We start from the raw sequence: 20,099 nt of genomic DNA on the forward strand, positions 1-20,099 counted from the left end.
AGCTTTTTTTAGAGCATAGATTTTAGGAATACGTCAGGTACGGTTGCACAGATAAATAAAAACCGGAATAATATTGGACTATTCAATAATATTTCCGATAAAACTAGAAGATACTACCATAGAACGTCACTAAAAATAGAGGTCAATGGAGTACGTTGCCACTTGCCACTTGCTAGGCGATTCTAGGCAGTTTGTCTGTGTTCTCCTTGCTCGCGGCAGCATTGGGTACGTTTGTGTCTGTTGAAATATTTTTTGTTTTATTCGCTATTTTAGTAAAAATATTTTGTCTGCTTTTATTAGGAGAAAGAAAATTCGACCCTGGCGCCTCAAGGATAATTTTTCAGGTTGATTAGCTACAGTACATAAGGTATGTAAAGATAATTTTTGTAAAGACAAGTTCCACGTCAAATGTGTTGGAAGAAGGTGACACGTATTAACACAGCCCGGAATGCTGATTATTTGTAATATCATTTTGCTTACCCATACAAAAGTCCATAATAATTTTTTTCAGCATTTCACTACATACAAATGTTCATAGGCACTTTTATAATTTTATCAAGTGAAACCTGGAACTAGCACACATCTAAATACTTTTAATTTCTATAATTACGACTTTTGGTAAGTCCAGATAGTGTATTAAAGAGCCCTAAACTAATTTGTAGATAAACCAAACTAAAATTCATCATTAGTGTACGAGCAAATAAAGAAATTTAAAGGTGGAACTGATGTTTATTTTATAATTTGTATTAATCTTAATTTAAAATCATTTAACGGAATATAATGTTATGGGATAAGGATATCCCTTAAACAAACAGAATGATGTATGCAACATGCTGGGCACAAATCTAATTTGTAATGTAAATTTTTCATTTCAATTCACATTTAACCTTTGGTGACTACTAAAATTACATGACTGGCTTTAAAACTTTTTACTTACTTTGTTTCATAGTTTAGTTTATAGAGGTTTTGTACTTATCATTTTACTATTTTGATATTTATAAAATGCAATTTTTAACACTGTTGTTTTGGAGATAAAATATTCAAAAGAATAGTGATGGTTGATTGTGTACCATGAAGTTCCATGCATTCATAAAATATAAATACCAGTATTACTAATAGATATCCATTTTGAGATCAAATGATTAATACCTTTAGACAAAAGAATATAATATTATCTTAAACAATTATTTTGCAGTTTTACCTCCATACTTCCCATTCCTGTTTAAATTATTGTTAATAACAGCCTATTTTATGGACTACTGCAGGTCCAGACTTCCCACCTTATAGGAGAGGGGATATATGGATCTTGGACCCACCACACTGCTCCAATTCATTAACAACCACTATCAGATATTAATGATAATGAATGGGACCAATAGCTTAACATCAAGTTCCCTCTTGGTGGTGCTAGGGGTTAAAATTTTTCACAGAAAACTACTTGGGAGAAAGAAAATCACAGCATAAGTGGGTCATAATCTGACCCAGGATTTGATCCCAGGAGCTTATGATCTGAAACCACCTAACCACCTTCGTCCCGGTTGGTTGGTATAATTGGTGTTTTTTTTTTAAATTGGTAACAACTGATTTTGAGTTCATTTGTCACTAAAATCATATGGTAACACCTTTATTTTTATTTAGAAAGAATGCACACATAAAATGTTGGTAAATATAATGCCAGTCAGGCTTTCTGTCACCAGATGCCTTGCAACTAGCCATGGTGAAATAATTCAGAGAAAATAAACACCTTTTAATATCAGTTTAGATGATGAATAGAAAATCATATTAATTAAATAGGTTAGCTGACCTGGAGAACTTTGTGCCACATGAGGTTGGCAAAGTGGCAATTCCAAATTTTTGGCTTTTTGTTTTTCCCAATTTATTTGATTAAAACCACTGCTATAAGTGCAGATAACGATACATTTTTACTATTAATATTTGTTAATTAATATCTGAGAACTTGTGTACGCTTTTTGATTTGGAAGTAGCCCTGATTGATACCTGTTGTGTTGTGTTACTTGGATTTTTTATATTAGATTAGAAGTCTAAATCATTTAGTTGCTGAATATATTTTCAAAAAAGTTATTATCTACATTACTTATTTTTAGTACTCATGAAAGGGTAAGCCTAGATTTATCTTAAATCAGATACAAATTTACATTCTATATCATTTCATAGAATGTAAAATAAAATTATGTAATTACGTAAATGTTAATTATAACTGCTTATGCAAAATTAATTCATTACTGGTTTCAAAAGCTGATCACAGTAAATTGTTATAAAATAATTAGTTAATCCAAGAAAGTTTCACAATGTATTTACAATAAAATGAAGTTTCACTAATCATGAAATTATAGTTAATGCTAATGATATTAGTACTTGGTTAATGGTAGTTGAAACTACTCAGTACTAGCCAGTATAGTGAAAATATATTCCTTTTTATTAAGTTAGTATATTTTAATATTTTAAACAGCACTGCCACTTAACATACAGTAGTATTGCAGTATTGAAGTTAGATAAAAAATTTAAAATATACATATTTAGCTAGGAATGATAATAATTGTGCTTATTAGAATATAATTTATTTATTAGTTTTAATATCATTCACCAACCAAGGTCATTCTTAGCTGTGACTGTTTCTTAAGACATTAAAGATTACACTACTCAATGTTACTTGTTAACTCTGGATCATAGGGTTCATATTTTACTGTAATACACAATGCTGCAGTTTTATCGTAAAAGTACCAGTTTCATTGTAGCGAGCAGTTGACCTGACCCCAATATAATATGATTGATAAAAACGATCTACAAAATAATATCTCAGTAGGTACCCCTTTCATTTTCATTTTAACAATTCACATTGACCGTCTTTCAAGTATTACATAAACACTTTTAACGAACAGCCTGTATAAATAGTGTACATTTGTTCAAATATGACGTGCAAAGTGTTCGTGTTGCTCATTTAATTTTAATTGGACACCTCAGTACTGTAACGACTTGGCGCGGACAAGGACTGCTGGAGGAGACGAAAATGATGCATCAGCAATCCATGATGGTTGGAGATATGATTCCCGTACACTCTGAAATACCCGTGCATACTGAGGAAATGAACAACGTTGTTGGCTACGACAACAGTAACAACTCGTACGCGTACGACGACCTGTTCCCGGCGCTGCCGCACTCGCAGGCGCCGGTGCAGCGCAACATCCAGCAAGTCACCAACAAGCTGCGCGTCGGCTCCTCGCTCCACACCCAGGTTAGTCACCAATATCATTTTATTCTTTACAAGTTAGCTTTTAATAACAATCTAACCTGATGGTAAGTGATGATGCAATCTAAGAAATCGGGCTAACTTGTTAGGAGGACGAAAATCCATACCCCTTTCGGTTTCTACAAGACATCGTACCGGAACGCTAAAAAGCTTGGCGGTACGTCTTTGCCGGTAGGGTGGTAACTAGCCAGACCTGGACCAATTAAGAAAGCCTCAATCGGCCCAGCCTGGCCCAGCTTCGTGACAACACCTTACTAGAAGTCTTCAAATTACTCTGAAAAAGATCAAAGAAACGTGTTTTCCGAACGGTTGCCGCGAAGATAAGTGACATTGGTGACAAAATATCTCATGTCAGCTTCAGCAGTCAGTCGGGCCTCCTTCCTTATAGAAGACAGGATATGGACTTACACCTACCACGCTGCTCCAATGCAGGCAGCTTATGTGATAATGTTAAATTAATTACCGACCCCTACCAGATGTTAGTGATAATGACCGGCGGCTTAACATGCTCTCCGAGGAATTTTAACTGAAAATTTATCGAAAGACGAAAGAAAACTCAGTATCTCATAGCCCAGCCCCGGATACGAAAACCGGGACCTCGTGATCTGAAATCACACGTTAACCAACGAGGCAGACACCCAGGTTGGTGATAACCGACATTTACAACATGCGAACGAACGCTGACGTAAGCGATGCCGATAAAAACCCGCCACGTGCTTTTCCTCGACACGTTTAAAATTTCAATTCTTATGTGTTGTTTAATTCCAATTATATTTTAGTTCAATTGAAATTGAAATTTGAAGTAATAAAATTAACGATTGTTTAACAGGATTCTTATAGTAGATATAGTTTTTATTTATTGATAGCATGTTAAGCACATGTCTGTCTGTCAGGTACTGTATAATGTAAATAATTGAAAATAACATTAGATATCTATACTTCTATAGATACTAATATTATAAAGATAAAATAATTGATTGTTTGTTTGCATTGAATAGCCTCCGAAACTACTGAACCGATTTGAAAAGTTCTTTTACTGTTTGGAAGCTACACTATCCCCGAGTACTATAGGCTACATTTTGTCCCCTTATTCCCAACTTAATTTTAAAATTACCTGTCTAATGATAAAAGCCTGATGCTACTATACGAGTATTCGTTAAAACTCTGCCAATATTATCTTATCGGCAAAGCGTACCGTCAAGTGATTTAGCGTTCCAGTACGATAAGGCGTAGAAACCAATCTGCGCTAATATTCCAAATTAGCGCGCTATTACTGTCAGTGACGTGTACTTCTTGGATACAAAATTCCATTTAGTACAATTTATTTTTTTACATTATAAGTATAGGCTAGCGCTTGGAACGCGCTTGCCTAGTCACTCTTGCCTTGAATATACCCATGTTGTAGGTGGTAGGGAAAACAGATGCTGAAAGGCGTTCCATAATAGGGTGAAGGTATTGGAAATTGAATACGTAGTAAAAAAACTGCCGTAAAACGTATAGTGCCTGGTGACTTGTTCATCATGACGACATCAGATGCAATTACAGTCAAGCGATAAGTTGTCAAAAAAACTTTCAAAACATAATAATTATGTTGAATTTTAAACTAGTGTAGGTTATCAGTTATCACTTGGGCAGATTTTAAAACGAAAGATAATTACTCTAATTAAGGCAAAGGTAGGTATTATAACAACGATAAATTACAATGTATATAATATTTTATAGCTTTCGACGAATGTTTTATCGGTCGTGTAATCCGTATTTTGTGCACAGACGAGTTCATTTAGGATGATATTTATTTGAAAAACGTAAAATTATTATTTTTTATCACATTACTTCAACTAATTTTTAAACTGAAAACTTTAGTCGCGTTGGGCACTTTACCCCAACCTAGTCGTTGAGGCTTGAAACTACACCCCAGCAATCAGCATCCTAACGCTGATTGTAGATCTACTCGTACGACCCCCGAAAAACGTCCATTACGATTCTGACGAAGACATAACAACCGACAATGCTTCCCAGGAAACGAACACAAGCAAGAGTGCGAATTTTGTTGTCAGCGTTAGTGATCTCTTTTACCCGCCAAGAGATAGACATTATGGAGCCACTTTTGGCTACGCGCAAACTTATCTTGCGCGCACTATACTGCCATAACTTTTAACTTTTAAAAATTACTAATAGTCCTGTTCCTCTCAAATTAGTCTCAAAGACTGTGTTAGAAGTGGATACGACAATATTCCAGCGGTCGGGAGTTGAGCCACCGACCTCTGTATGAGTCTCCATGCCTCTTTACTGTGGAGCTATTGAGATTTCTATGGTATTAAAATCAATTGGTACCACATTCTTTTAACGATAATATGTATTGTATAGGTTTTCCACGTGCCATATGAGGAGAGAAAGCTGGACAACGCGAACACATTTGGCGAAGGCGAATCTCTGCGAACGTGCCAGTCCATCACGAAGGACACTGGGGCGCATATCGAGATCTCCACCAGCAAGGACGGAAGCTTGACTTTTCTCATCACGGGGAAGCACAGCGCCGTCCTCGATGCGAGGAGACTTATTCTGACGCATTTCCAGCAACAGGTACTAGAGTTTTTATAGTAATTACAGATTAATTTAATTTTAATCTATTTCAATAAATAAAATGTCTGATTGTATTATGCTACTCGTATTAACTAAATGTGTATGTAAGTACACAAACAGTACAGTTTGTTTTGTTAGAATTTTCCCTGGCAGGTATCTCTGATGTTATAAGAAGTAACATTGACTTTATTTTATCTCTGTACTAGCGGACGCCCGCTACGTCCTTAGACCTCCTTAATCCGGCCCTCTCGCAAAATCCGTTCTTAGTGGACCTCTACAACCTATGAACTACCTCCCTGCCAAATTTCAACTTTGTAGGCATTTCAAGCGGTTTTCGAGATATCTTGATGAATAACCTTTCGCACTTATATATTAAGATAAAAACATCCTCGTATTGAAATAAAAATATTTAAACTGTGTGACCTTTACCAAAAAAATTAAATACTGCAATAAAATTTTTATTCCTAAGTTTGGTCAGCACGAAGAAGCAAAGTTATTTATTGTACTAATTGTATTTTTAGGCTAGCAAACAAATATCGATCCCTAAAGAGCATCACCGCTGGATTTTGGGCAAACAAGGACAAAAGCTGAAGGATCTCGAGAAGGTCACCGCGACCAAGATAAGCGTACCCGGCATTGCTGATAACAGCGAGACTGTCACCATTACTGGCACTAAGGAAGGCATTGAAAAGGCCGAACATGAAATTCGAGTTTGCTCTGAGGAACAGGTATGATTCATAATCTGTTTTCTACAATAAAAATTAGCAAATAATTCATTTCAAAAAATTTTTTAATACACACGACCGTTTTTGTGATAGAGGGCAGATTTTTAAGACAACTTTTAAAACACCAGAAGAATGATTAAATTCTATTTTTTAAAAGTAAAACTATTACTGTTTATTACCATTTACTGGTTGTGTGTTAACATAAATGTACCACATCTCAGTCGCGTGTTAACATGAATGTACCACGTTTCAGTCGCGTATTAACATGAATGTACCACATTTCAGTCGCCTGTTAACATGAATGTTAACACATTTCAGTCGCGTGTTAACATGAATGTACCACGTTTCAGTTGCCTGTTAACATGAATGTTAACACATTTCAGTCGCGTGTTAACATGAATGTACCACATTTCAGTCGCGTGTTAACATGAATGTACCACGTTTCAGTCGCGTATTAACATAAATGTAACACATTTCAGTCGCGTGTTAACATGAATGTACCACGTTTCAGTCGCGTGTTAACATGAATGTACCACGTTTCAGTCGCGTGTTAACATGAATGTTAACACATTTCAGTCGCGTGTTAACATGAATGTACCACGTTTCAGTCGCGTGTTAACATGAATGTACCACATTTCAGTCGCCTGTTAACATGAATGTTAACACATTTCAGTCGCGTGTTAACATGAATGTACCACATTTCAGTCGCGTGTTAACATGAATGTACCACGTTTCAGGCGCGTGTTAACATGAATGTACCACGTTTCAGTCGCGTATTAACATGAATGTACCACATTTCAGTTGAGTGTAAACATGAATGTACCACATTTCAGTCGCGTCTTAATATGAATGTACCATATTTCAGTCGCGTGTTAACATGGTTGTACCACATTTCAGTCGCGTGTTAACATAAATGTACCACATTTCAGTTGAGTGTAAACATGAATGTACCACATTTCAGTCGCGTCTTAACAAGAATGTACCATATTTCAGTCGCGTGTTAACATGGTTGTACAACATTTCAGTCGCGTGTTAACATAAATGTACCACATTTCAGTTGAGTGTAAACATGAATGTACCACATTTCAGTCGCGCAAGGCGCTGGAGCGCATCACCGTGCCGAAGATCTACCACCCGTTCATCCAGGGCCCGTTCGGCGAGCGCTCGGCGGCGCTGACGGCGGAGACCGGCGCGCGCATCCACATCCCGCCCGCCTCCACGCAGAGCGACGAGATCGTCGTCGCCGGGGAGAAGAACGGCGTCATGGCTGCCAAGGCCCAGATCGAACAGATTTATGAAGAAATGGTAAGACCTATCAACTTTTAAAGTATCGCTAATTTTCTCTCTACTGTAGTTTTCTTTTGAGTATCTATACATTTTGAGTATCTACCTGTATATGGCTCTCTTACATCCCACGGCAAACATCTAGCTTCTTGTTCTCCATCTTCAAAGGATCCTCGAACTTAAGTGGCAGGAGACATCATTAACAGCCAATGGACTTCCACTGCTGGTCATAGGCCTCTTGCATGGACTTTCAAACAGTGGGAACTTGACCCTTATGAGGAGTATTGTTGGTGACCAATTTCCCAAAATATGCCAAGGAAAATATTACCCTTATTAGGTGTTGAGCTTGAGGGTTCCAAATTCCACAATTGCCTACTGGAATTACCTATGATAGGAACATTTACTGACAACCTTTCAGCTTTTATAAAATGAAGAAGGCTACTTAGTCTCAAAAGCCAAAATTATCTGCATTCAGAATGCAAATTTACTTACAGTTGTATAGTATACTGCGTGTGTGAAGTCTGCCAATCCGCATTGGGCCAGCGAGGTGGACCATTGGCTTAAACTTTCTCATTCTGAGAGGAGGCTTTCAGCAGTGAGCTTTGGCTCACTGATGACTGATGGGTTGATAATGATGATGTAGATATATAGGTATAAATTGATTTGTCCATTTTAGGCCAAGAAATGTTCAACAGTGCGGGTGGAAGTCCCAAAATCTCAACATAAATACGTGATAGGCGCCCGCGGTACTACGATTCAAGAAATATTGAAGGAAACCGGCGTCTCTGTGGAGATGCCGCCTCCAGACTCGCCGACAGGCACTATCACTCTTCATGGACCTCACAATAAAATCGGTTTGGGTATGTACATGTGTTATTACACATACATATATGGACTTTGCTAAGTATTTTTCGTTTTTGCCCATATTCAATATATTTCAAATTACATTAATAATGTCATTTTATATCAAGTTTCCATTAAACTACTTTACAACAATAACATAATGTCTATTAGGCTTTCTCTTTTCTTGTATAATTTATAACAGTATATTTAATTTGAATTATTTTTAGCCTTGTCAAAGGTGTGCGAGAAAGCCAACTCTGTGAAAACTGCAACTGTTGACGCTCCAACATGGATACACAAGTATATTATTGGTAAAAATGGATCTAATATTAAGAAGATTACACAGGACCTCTCCAAGGTAGGTGACATTTTACAGCATATACATTTCGATCTGCTTTCATATTCATAGGAGATGATGTAAATTGTAATAAAAAAATTAAAAAAAAAATATTTAATGACAGTTATTATTGTGTGCATTTTAAGAAATGAAATATCACATGTCTCAAACGGTGAAGGAAAACATTGTGTGGAAACCTGCATACTAGAAAATTTTCTTAATTCTCTGTGTGAAGTCTGCCAATCCGCATTAGATCAGCGTGGTGATCTATTGGCCTAACCCCTCTCATTCTGAGAGAGACTCTAGCTCAGCAGTGAGCCAAATGTAGGTTGATTACGAATTATTATTTGATGTCAAAAAAGGTACTCCGGGCTTTTATCAAACTATATAGATAGATTTAATTTTTCAAAATTTCTTGAGTTTAACCTTGAAAAATCACTTTTTAATTTGTTATTGATAGAGAAGAAACTGATATAAGTAATTTTTTAGGTACATGTTGACATTACACATTCCGAAGATAAAGTTAAAATTGATGGACCTCCAGAAGAAGTGGAAAGAGCTCAAGTTGAACTTGATGAATTTGTTAAAAATTTACTCGCTACACTTACATATGTAGAACTTACTGTTGATCCCAAATTTTTCAAGCATATTATTGGCAAAAGCGGTTCAAATAGTAAGTACAAATATTATACTGAAATGTCTTTCCTTTAATATTATTGGACATTTATTTTGAAAAATTAAATATTCGTTAATTTCTCTTTCTAGTAAACAGACTGAAGGATGAGACTGGTGTAGTTATAAATATAATTGAAAATGAAGGCAATAATGTTATTAGAATTGAAGGAAGCCACCAAGGCGTGGCCGAGGCTGAGCGAGAACTGAGAGAAATGGTGATGAAACTTGAAAATGAGCGATCGAAGGAAGTGTTCGTTGATCACAGATATATCAAGTCGCTGATAGGAGTGAGGGGCGACAAGATAAAGGAAATACGCGAAAAGTTCGAACGTGTACTCATCACATTGCCAGACCAGGGACAGAAGAGGAGTCCGATAAAACTCCGCGGTCCTCAGGAGGACATCGAGAAGTGTGAGAAATATCTCCACAAACTCATGAAGGAGATCGCCGAATCGTCATACATTCAGGAAGTGCCGATATTCAAACAATTCCATAAATTCATCATCGGCAAGGGTGGGGTCAACCTAAGAAAGATTCGCGACGAGACGCAGACAGTGATCGACCTGCCGGCGGAGGGAGACGAGAGTGACGTCATCACAGTGAGGGGCAAGCGCGAGAACGTGGAAGAAGCTGTAAAGAAAATACAGCAGATCCACAACGAGAAAGCGAACATAGTGACGGAAGAAGTCACAATCGCACCTAAGTATTACAACTCACTGATCGGTGCGGGTGGGAAGTTGATCCACTCCATAATGGAAGAGTGTGGAGGAGTGCTCATCAAGTTCCCCTCGGCTGACAGTGACAGTGACAAGGTGGTGATCAAGGGGCCGGTGGAGGACGTGGAGAAGGCGCGCCAGCAGCTGCTCGCGCACGCCAGCGAGCGGGAGCTCACGTCGCACACGGCGCACGTGCGCGCCAAGCCCGAGCACCACAAGTTCCTCATCGGCAAGAGCGGTGCTAATATCAAAAAGATTCGTGAACAGACTGGTGCGAGAATTATATTCCCGACAGAAAAAGACGAGGACAAGGAAGCCATTTTCATAATTGGTATGTTTATAATATTATCTTTTGGCATTGTATTGTGTATACCAGTGTATAAAAAAACTACCCCTAGAATTTCAATTGTATCCCAAAATCGATATTGCGTAATCATATTGTATAGTACTAAAAACTTCCTTTAGAGGATTAGTAACCTGTAGTAACTTAAAACTAAATATCATAGCATTACTTTTAAGTTTACAGACATGTATGAATATCTTGAAATGTCAAGTAAGAAATAACAAAAGTCTTAATAAACCACAAAAGCAGACTGCTAGAGCACTGAAATAGTCTTGCCAAATTGCTAATAACGCCTGGTAAGACGAAAAGGTAAAGCGATCCATCGTGGAAGAGTTGTGTGGTGGACCAACCAATGTATGACCATAACACAAAAAGGCGCTTAATGTAGCGACCTCCCAACCTTAAAAAATCCTCTTTTATCAAAAAATCAGTTTATAGTCCACTGACTGATCACTGATGGACTTAACTAAACAAAAAAAACAGTTTTAAGTTTACGCTTTTACGTAAAATTGAGCCAGGTAGATCTTCTAGTCTTGAGAAAAAGTCCCAAACTCAGTCTGGGATTCCTTTAATTATCCTCACAATAAAATTAAGGACTTACTTTATAGTATAACAGCCTTGTTACTTAATATTGCATCACTTATGTAAGGTCGATCGGAGCAAGTGGAGGCGGCGCGCAAGCAGTTGGAGGCGGCCGTGGCAGAGATCAGCAACGTGTCGGAAGGCGAGATGTCGGTGGAGCCGCGCCACCACCGGTACTTCGTGGCGCGCCGGGGCGAAGTCCTGCGCCGCATCGCCGACGACTGCGGAGGGGTGCAGATCTCCTTCCCGCGCCAGGGGGTCACCAGCGACCGCGTCGTGCTCAAGGGGCCCAAGGACTGCATCGAAGCGGCGAAGGCACGCATCATCGAAATTATCGAAGACCTCGAAGCGAAGGTAGGAACTGATTTCAATGCAATTTTGATTAAAAGATAGATTCAAGATATTCATTACATTTATAGGGCGCGCAATTTTATTGTAATTATCAATACAAACTTATGTTCAACTATTGTAGCATTGTCTTTTTAACTTGAAATATGTGTTTAAAATATATATTTTTATAAGGCTGGCTTTCTACATTCGTAGACGAATATGTATACCTAGGACACACAGTTCAGTTAGTTAGGTAGGTCCAATTTCGAGAAAGAGGTGAATCGCGGAATCCAGCTCGGCTGGGCAGCGTTTGGGAAACTCCGCGACATCTTTTCGTCCGAAATTCCGCAGTGCCTGAAGACGAAAGTCTTCGAACAGTGTGTGTGTCCAGTGATGACCTACGGATCCAAGACTTGGTCGCTAACTATGGGCCTTATTGGAAGGCTCAAAGTCTCTCAGCGGGCGTTGGAGCGAGCTATGCTTGGGGTTTCTCTGCGTGATAGAATCAGAAATGAGGAGATCATTAGACGAACACATAGTTCAAAGAGCCGATGGACGTTGGGGGCCCAAGGTGCTGGAATGGCGACCCCGCACCGGAAAGCGCAGTGTTGGTCGACCACCCACTAGGTGGACCGAAGACATGCCGCTGAATGCTGGCGACTCGTTTCGTTTGTCAGTCTATGCAAGACGCCTATGTCCAACAGTGAACTTCCATCGGCTGAGAATGATGATGAATGATGAGGCTGGTTTTAGAGTCACGCTGACCGGACGCTGACCGTCGGCGCTGACCACCGCAAGCGCTACGCGTTATTCTGAAACGCTCCCTAGGAGTTCATACATTTCATCTGTCAGCGCCGACGGTCAGCGTCTTTTCAGCGTGACTCTAAAACCAGCCTAATTAAAGTTTAACAGCAGCAGTACTCTTAGATTGCTACAAGTCACTTTTAAAAAGAACGTTGGATAGATTAGAAAGTATACACTATTAAATAATAATTAATTTTAATGTTTGATCATTTAGGTGACAATCGAGTGTGTGATTCCACAAAGGCACCACCGCACAGTGATGGGGGCCCGCGGCGCGAAGGTCAAGGACATCACCGCCGAGTTTGATGTACAAATTAAATTCCCGGAGCGGGATCTGACGGAGGGGGCTGATATTCCTGTGAAAACTGATGAAAATGCTGAGCCAGGCCCCAATGACATCATAAGAATAACTGGCCGCCCCGAAAATTGTGAGGCCGCTAAAAAAGCTTTGCTTGATCAAGTAAGTTCTTAAAAACAGTTAAAAATATTTCTTACATTTATGAAGTTTGCTAGAAACCTTTCACTCCTAATCATTTAAATATTGTGTTAATGAAGCAAGAGGCTCCTGTAATTCCTTAACAATGATATGCCATTTAAAAATCATGATTTATAAAATGTATAACTCAAAAACTTTTGACCATTGACATCAGCATAATTTGTATACTCGAAATCAATCATTGATTGTTTATATTCTTTAATTTTATTAGGTTCCAATTACAATAGACGTTGAAGTTCCGAACGACTTGCACCGATCACTTGCTGGCTTAAAGAGAAGGGAGTTGATGCAGGCCTATGATGTTCACATCTTAATGCCACCAAATGAAGAAAACAGTGATATTGTGAAGGTAAATGTTAATAAAAATTTAACCAATATATGAAAATAATAAAGAAAACAAAATCTATATATAAAAATCTATGTCTATGTTTAACATCATTTTAGGTAACCGGTACACCAACTAATGTTGAAAAGGCAAAAGAAGCTCTGGCTGAAAAGATTGTTGAAATGGAGAAAGATAAAGAAGACAGGGTCCTCAGGTAAATAATTATTTTATAGTAGATTGTTATACAAGGGGCTAAAAAAACCCATTTTAAACGATGTTTTTTTAGGGCACGAGCCGAAGGCCAGGCTCGCCTAAATAGAAACCGAGTTTATAATGGGTTTAGCCCCGCGTGTTACACAATTCTTTTCACTATGATTGCGAGAAAATAAAATAACTCGGTACAGTATTCAATGTTTTATTTTATTTGAAAAAAATCATGTATGGATTATTCACGGCAATCGTTTTTAAAGTTCTCGCTTTTTAATTTTATTTTTCTTTCATATGAGAAAAAGGCAAAGGTATTACACCGTACAGGATGTCCCATGTCTTCAAATCTCGCTCTTTTCGCAACTCAATAAAAATAAATAAAAAATGAACGCATTCCACAGACAAAAACGCTGCATTACATTCCAATTTAAAGTTTATTTGTTTTTCAAAACAATCATTATATTATAATGATTCTATTTTCGAATAAAACCTTCTCTGTTTTATAGTAGGCTAGTGCTTGGCACTTAAAAAAACAAAATTACTTTAGCCCCTAGAGGCTGAAATGCTTGTTTAGCCCCGCTGTGGAGTGGTAATACGACAGTGTTTTTGAGCAAGAGTAATGAAAAATATATTTATTTGTAAGAACACGCCTATTGGAGTTCAGTGAATTACAATGTTATAATTATAATCCTGCCAGGTTAGGTAGCTTTAGTGATAAGTTACCCTTTGTTCCATATATTTGTTGCAATAAAGTAATTTAAATAAATGAATACATATCACAATACAATAAAAAAGTAAACTGATTTCTATATTTTATTTTAATAATTGTTATAGATCTTTTGAGTTGAAATTCAAAGTGGACCCAGAATACCATCCTCTTGTTATTGGCAAAGGAGGTTTAGTAATTAAGAAGATTCGCACTGACTATGGAGTACAAATAAATCTACCAAAGCGCGGCAAAAGCGACGATGACATCATCACCATACAGGGTTATGAAGACAAGGCATTGCAAGCCAAAGAAGCCATCATGGCAATTGTTCACCAACTTGTAAGTTCATTTGACTATTAGAGTAGTTTATCTTCTATCTATCTATCTATACTTATAATCAATCTGTAGAGAGGTCAATTCTGTACATGAAATATATTTCCAAATTAACTATCAGGAGGTGATTAGTGATCGATACTGATGCCAAAAATGCAATCAGTAAAATTTTTGTCTGTCTGTATGTTTGTTATAGAAACAAACTACTCGACGGATTTTAACGAAATTTAAACTTGTAAATCCACCGCGCAGGCCACTGCGCCACGGGGGCCGTAAATTACCAAATACAATGTACAATAAATAAGACTAAAAGCTATTGCAGTTGTTGTGTTAAAATTAATAAATAATGGATCTATTAAATTATTTATAATTTTACTTGAAATGTTTTAGGATCCATCTTTGAAGCTATGCCTATTTCTCGACAATTTGTTTAAATCTAAACAAAAATTAAAAATTATTTTAATAGCCATGGCCGATTCACCATACATTCATTGTTTTCACCAGTCAAAAAAAGTTAATGTGTCACGACGTAACATTTTTCTTTGGGTTTATATTCCGACCTAGAATAAGTAATCAATTTAATTTTAAGGTGACCATTTGGCCATCTCCTCTAAAGCCAGATTTGACGTGTATTATTTGTCTGACGTGTTGTGTTGTGACGCATCATAACAGAATCGGTTTCATACATTTTGTATGCGACCATGATACCAATTCTGTTCTGATGCGTCACGTCACGTCACGTCAGACAAATGTAAATTCGCCTTAAGAAATATTCAAAATATTTTTCTACAGGACAACCAGTATAGAGAGGAAGTGGACATCGATCCCCGCGTCCACAGGAGACTGATAGGTCTCGGTGGCAAGAATATCAAACGCATCATGGACGAGTACAAGGTGGACATCCGCTTCCCCAAGCAAGGCGATGACAGCATCGTCATCATCAGCGGCGAAGAGGACAATGTGCTTGACGCAAAGGACCATCTCTTGAATTTGGCAGAGGAATATGTAAATACTTACTAATATTCTAAAGAGGAAAGATTAAATTGTTTGTTTGTTTGCATATTGAATAGGCTCCAGCAGCAAAATTTTACTTTTGAGACAATTTTTGGAATACCGAAATTTATTTTCTTTTTCGACTTTATAGGTTGCATTGCAGTTGCATTGCATTTGAATATCTATTTAGGTGAAAGGCATCGATCTCCTATTATAAAGTGGATGCACAATCAACGACAAAAAACGTCTCCACTCATTGAGTGCCAAACACAACTTCTTGGCATTCAATTCAAGTCCCATTTGCAAATTCAACCTTAAACTCAATTTGAATATTCTCTGAATTTGGGATTTTATTGAATATTGGACTATGTTTTAAGGCCTTTAGATATAATTTTCTTTACCAATAATTCTAAAAATGTCAATCTTTAAGTGAAATTTTTATTATAAGTGGTCAAAAAAAAAAATATTACAAGTAGGTAATAATAAAATTAGGCCCTTCACGGCCTTATTTTAGTATTATCTACTTGTACTTGCACTATATTCTTAAGTAAACCATATGAAATTTTTTTTTGGCTTATCCAGTAAACATGTTTTATCTTTGCCCATAGCAATATTTTTGTCATCATCATCATCATCACCTGTAGTGTAATGGGATATTTGTCACAGATGCAAGACGTGGCGGATCGATATCAGCGACCGGCGGCTCCGTCCCTCGCGGACTTCGGTGAAGTGCTGAGCGGAGAGAGTGCGAGCAGCGCCGCGCCGTCCACAGGCTTCGTGGTGAAAGGCGGTCCGTGGGAGCAGCGCGCGCCCGACACTGCTTCCACCGACGAGTTCCCTACCATGCCGGGGGCCCCCCGCGCTGCCCAGCCCGCACCCGCCGCGGCCGCCCCCGCGCCCGCGCCCTCCTCCGCCTGGGGTCCGCGCCGCTAATACGACCGCGACCCCCCGCCCTCCTCATCACAGTAACCCAGTATCTATGAACTACGTCACTGCTACTCAGGAGTGTCTTTGCAAATGACTACGTAAAGCTATTGTATTTCATTGGGCCCAACTAAAACAAATTACGTACGTGATTGAAATTGTCATGTACAAAGTCACTTGTGAATGATCCATATATTAGAGTATAGTTAGATGGTTTAACTGAAACTAGCGATTTTTTAAAAAGTATACAGAACTAATATCCATCATGGTTAAATCAATGCAATGAATGAATTCCTAATGTTTAGGTATTTTATTTTATCAAAATTATACAAATAATGAATTATAATAACCAGAAAATCGTCTCGACTTGTGTTATCATGTTAAGTTTTAAGATTTTGTTAATTAGTTTCGATTCTAATTCATAATAATAATAATTAATTCTCAATGCACGACCTATACTAGTATCGCGCATTTTCCGAGCATATTAAACTGTCTTAAATATTTACAAGAGGAATGAAATGTTAAAAGTTATTGACAGCAGCTGTTATTATAGTACTTTATTAGTATTATATTATTTTTTTATAGTTTTGAGTCTTAATGGCTTTCGGAGGGCTTGTGATTATATGCATTATACATATGTAAGTTTACATACATAATAAAGTCGTTTTGAATAAGTTCACTCGTTTAGTTAGAATGTACGCGGCTGTTATCACGACTTTGTGGAGCTCGTCGTACATTTAACATATTAATGTTTACTGCGGTAGTGAACAATATATGGATTTGTTTGTCCGTTCAAAAGTTACATTAAATTTTAATTGTTATAAATTATAATTACTTTTAATAGAAACTTTAGTGCCGAATTACGCCATATGATATATTACATAATATTAATATATTTAATAAACTATCATTTTTACTTTTTAGTAAAAACATCTAATGTGCTTAGAGTTATAATACTTTTGATACATTTATGCATAATTAATATAATTATAATGATAATATTATATATTATTTATCAAAACATTTTAAAGTAAATGTGTTATGGTTAAAATATAATGTTGCCACTGTCTGTTTTGATTTAAATCTTTTTTCCTGACATTTACATTTGTTGTACATACAATATTATTGTTTAAGGAATTTAATTTTATTATATTCCATCTTAATCCTTACAATTAAATTGAGGATTATTTCAAATTCGCATACTCTATACTACTATAATACTACTATTGTTATTTATTTTAAACTGAAACTTGACTTTATTTTTACCAGTTTACTCTAAAAACAAAATTTCTAAAGACATAATATTCTAATCTATTTCGAATTTTAAACATAACAATTTCTTTAAAATGTTACATTGTACTTATACATATTATTGGTTTAAATTTAAATGAAATAATTTTTCATATTTTTTTTATTTTTTTTAAGTGTTGCCTATAACAGTAAATAAATCATAATTATTAAGACGAGAATGAATATTTTTACAAAGTAATTTGTACATAGTGAATTGTGTTTGAAATATTAATAAAATCTTTTACAAGACTTTGTTTTTATTTTTGAATGCAGGTTTCCTCACGATGTTTTCCACTTCCCTGTTTGAGACACAACTTTACTTAAAATGCATATAGCTGTAAAGTTGGAGCCTTAGTTTTCATTTACACGAGCGGCAGCTGCAACCGACGACTGCAGTCGGCGAAGTCTCGGCGGCGATAATAGATCACCTTCAGAATATGATGTTTGTGTCAATGGGAGCTGCAAATCACAGAAGTCAGAACAATTACTCGGGTTGCGAATGCGATCTAGGGATGATCGATAATCATCGATGTTGAATAAACATCGATGTTTAACTATAAAACATCGACGATTAACTTCGATATCATCGAAACATCGATGTAACCTGTATAAAAAATCGAAACGTCAATTATTCTTTTGGGCGCGGTCTAGCGTGAAGTAGGTATATTAACTTCAACTAAATATTGCATAGTCATTAGCACTAGCAGATGACTAATAAGTTTTTTTTTACATAGTTCCCTAAAAGTACTGGGGTATGTTAATATTTCTTATTATTTTTGTGATTTCTAGGTGTCTCAGTAAGAGTGCATTTATCTAATAATTAACACTTTTTATAAATACATTTCACAGTTTTATTTGTTTTCAAAAACATCGATGTTTTTCTAATAACGATAATTGCGATCTCCAGCTCCACTGACGTTTCCTGTATTACCAAATTTTATTGAGTCAAAAATAGTGTTGTGCCAAAATGAACGAACATTATGGTTTGAACCACATTAATATGAACTATTATTTATTAAGAAACCTAATGTGTAGCTTAATAATAAATAAAAAAACCTATTTTGAGTCACAGTGATGTTAATGATTTTAAACTTATTTCGTCGTTGTTCATTATGAATGTTATTTAAACGGGTCCATACCACGATAAAACGACGAGATTTTTTTAAACAAAAAAAATCTCGTCGTTTTATCGTGGTATGGACCCGTTTAAATAACATTCACAGTGATGTTATTAAAATTATTCTAAGACCTTATTTAATTTGACTAATAACTGAGACAAATACAGTAAAAGTAATGTTAATAATTAATAAATCAGTCAATCAGGATTATATGGCGTTGTTCGGTTTTGAAAATACATATTGAAGATGTTTGGTTACTGTTTTGGCATATAGGAAAGCGAAAAGAAACCTTCAATATTCATCAATTGGTTCAGTAGTTTCAGAGCCTATCCAACCTATCCAATGCAAACAAACGAACAATCAAATCTTTCCTCTTTTTAATATTAGTAAAGATAATAATTAGCATAATAGTGACCATACCATGCTCCCAAACGCCATCTTTATGAGGATGGAGGAGGATTTTGTAACTAAATAACAACTAACACTTTTATTATACAATAAATATTTTACTCACAGAATTTTATTACTCTGAATTTTCAAATCGGAAGTAGTGATAGAGACTAAGAATTAGGATAATAGGTAAGAACTGGTCAGTCACATATTATAATGTTTTCTTTCGGCCGTCTGTCATAAAAATAGAAATTTCTGTTCAAATTTCCTCTATGGCAGTGAATGAACTGAGGCATTATTATTTACCTACTAGCGGACGCCACTGACTTCATCCGCGCAGAAATCAATGTAAACTTTTGACCCCTGTTTCACCACTTCAATTTCAAATATTCTTGAAACAAATTTTTTTATGTATTTTTTTATGATATAAGAACAAATTTTTAAAACTGTCTCTCTAAAAATTAAGGACTTTTCATACAAACTTTCAACCCCTATTTCACCCCCTCCCCTCTATGTTTAGCTTCAAGGTCCCATTTACCATTGTACCAAAATTCATCTCGAACGGTTTTATTTATAATATTAGTTTTTAAATAGAACTGGACATCACTATATTGTGATAAAATGTGGTATATTTATTTTATATAGTGATCATGTCACGTCAGTGACATTCAAAGAGTAGAGACTAGAGTAAGTATGTGACATTAGCGTCTGTCAAATGTCAATGTCAGTGCGTTCGCTGAATTCGTGATAGAGATGGGTAACTCATTATTTTTACATGAGGTTGAGGGAGGACGAGGTGAGGTGCTCGCGAGGACCTCGTGAGG

At 36.5% G+C, this 20,099-nt stretch overlaps 1 protein-coding gene and 1 long non-coding RNA gene across 4 annotated transcripts; one reads left to right on the forward strand and one right to left on the reverse strand.

Moving 5' to 3' along the window:
* Window positions 1-142: 142 nt before the first annotated feature.
* LOC112052694 (vigilin) lies at window positions 143-18,016 on the forward strand. 2 transcript variants are annotated; one of them, XM_024091875.2, is made up of 17 exons: window positions 143-225; window positions 301-367; window positions 2,983-3,253; window positions 5,636-5,851; window positions 6,373-6,579; window positions 7,666-7,881; window positions 8,537-8,720; window positions 8,931-9,061; window positions 9,530-9,713; window positions 9,806-10,762; window positions 11,424-11,710; window positions 12,705-12,950; window positions 13,198-13,335; window positions 13,431-13,525; window positions 14,353-14,566; window positions 15,353-15,565; window positions 16,220-18,016. In XM_024091875.2, the coding sequence occupies exons 3-17, from the start codon at window positions 3,029-3,031 to the stop codon at window positions 16,484-16,486; spliced, it is 3,780 nt and encodes a 1,259-aa protein (XP_023947643.1). In that variant the 5' UTR covers window positions 143-225; window positions 301-367; window positions 2,983-3,028; the 3' UTR covers window positions 16,487-18,016. The 2 variants fall into 2 exon arrangements, with proteins under 2 accessions (XP_023947643.1, XP_052737620.1); XM_052881660.1 differs by lacking the exons at window positions 143-225; window positions 301-367 and adding an exon at window positions 464-618.
* Window positions 17,871-20,006, reverse strand: LOC112052741 (uncharacterized). Of its 2 annotated transcripts, none has more exons than XR_008250848.1 (2): window positions 19,582-20,006; window positions 17,871-18,226 (listed from the first exon to the last, which is right to left on the reverse strand). It is a non-coding gene; the product is annotated as an uncharacterized LOC112052741 (long non-coding RNA). The 2 variants fall into 2 exon arrangements; XR_008250849.1 differs by lacking the exon at window positions 19,582-20,006 and adding an exon at window positions 19,400-19,573.
* Window positions 20,007-20,099: the final 93 nt, after the last annotated feature.

The sequence above is a fragment of the Bicyclus anynana genome, chromosome 5 (assembly GCF_947172395.1).
Source record: "Bicyclus anynana chromosome 5, ilBicAnyn1.1, whole genome shotgun sequence".
Lineage (NCBI taxonomy): Eukaryota > Metazoa > Arthropoda > Insecta > Lepidoptera > Nymphalidae > Bicyclus > Bicyclus anynana.

Excerpts from the sequence above, each read along its gene's own strand:
- LOC112052694 (XM_024091875.2), top strand. The coding sequence starts at position 3,029 with ATGATGCATCAGCAATCCATGATGGTTGGAGATATGATTCCCGTACAC. Across the intron at positions 12,951-13,197 it reads AAAAAGCTTTGCTTGATCAA|GTTCCAATTACAATAGACGT; the intron begins GTAAGTTCTTAA and ends TAATTTTATTAG. Across the intron at positions 13,336-13,430 it reads AAAACAGTGATATTGTGAAG|GTAACCGGTACACCAACTAA; the intron begins GTAAATGTTAAT and ends ACATCATTTTAG.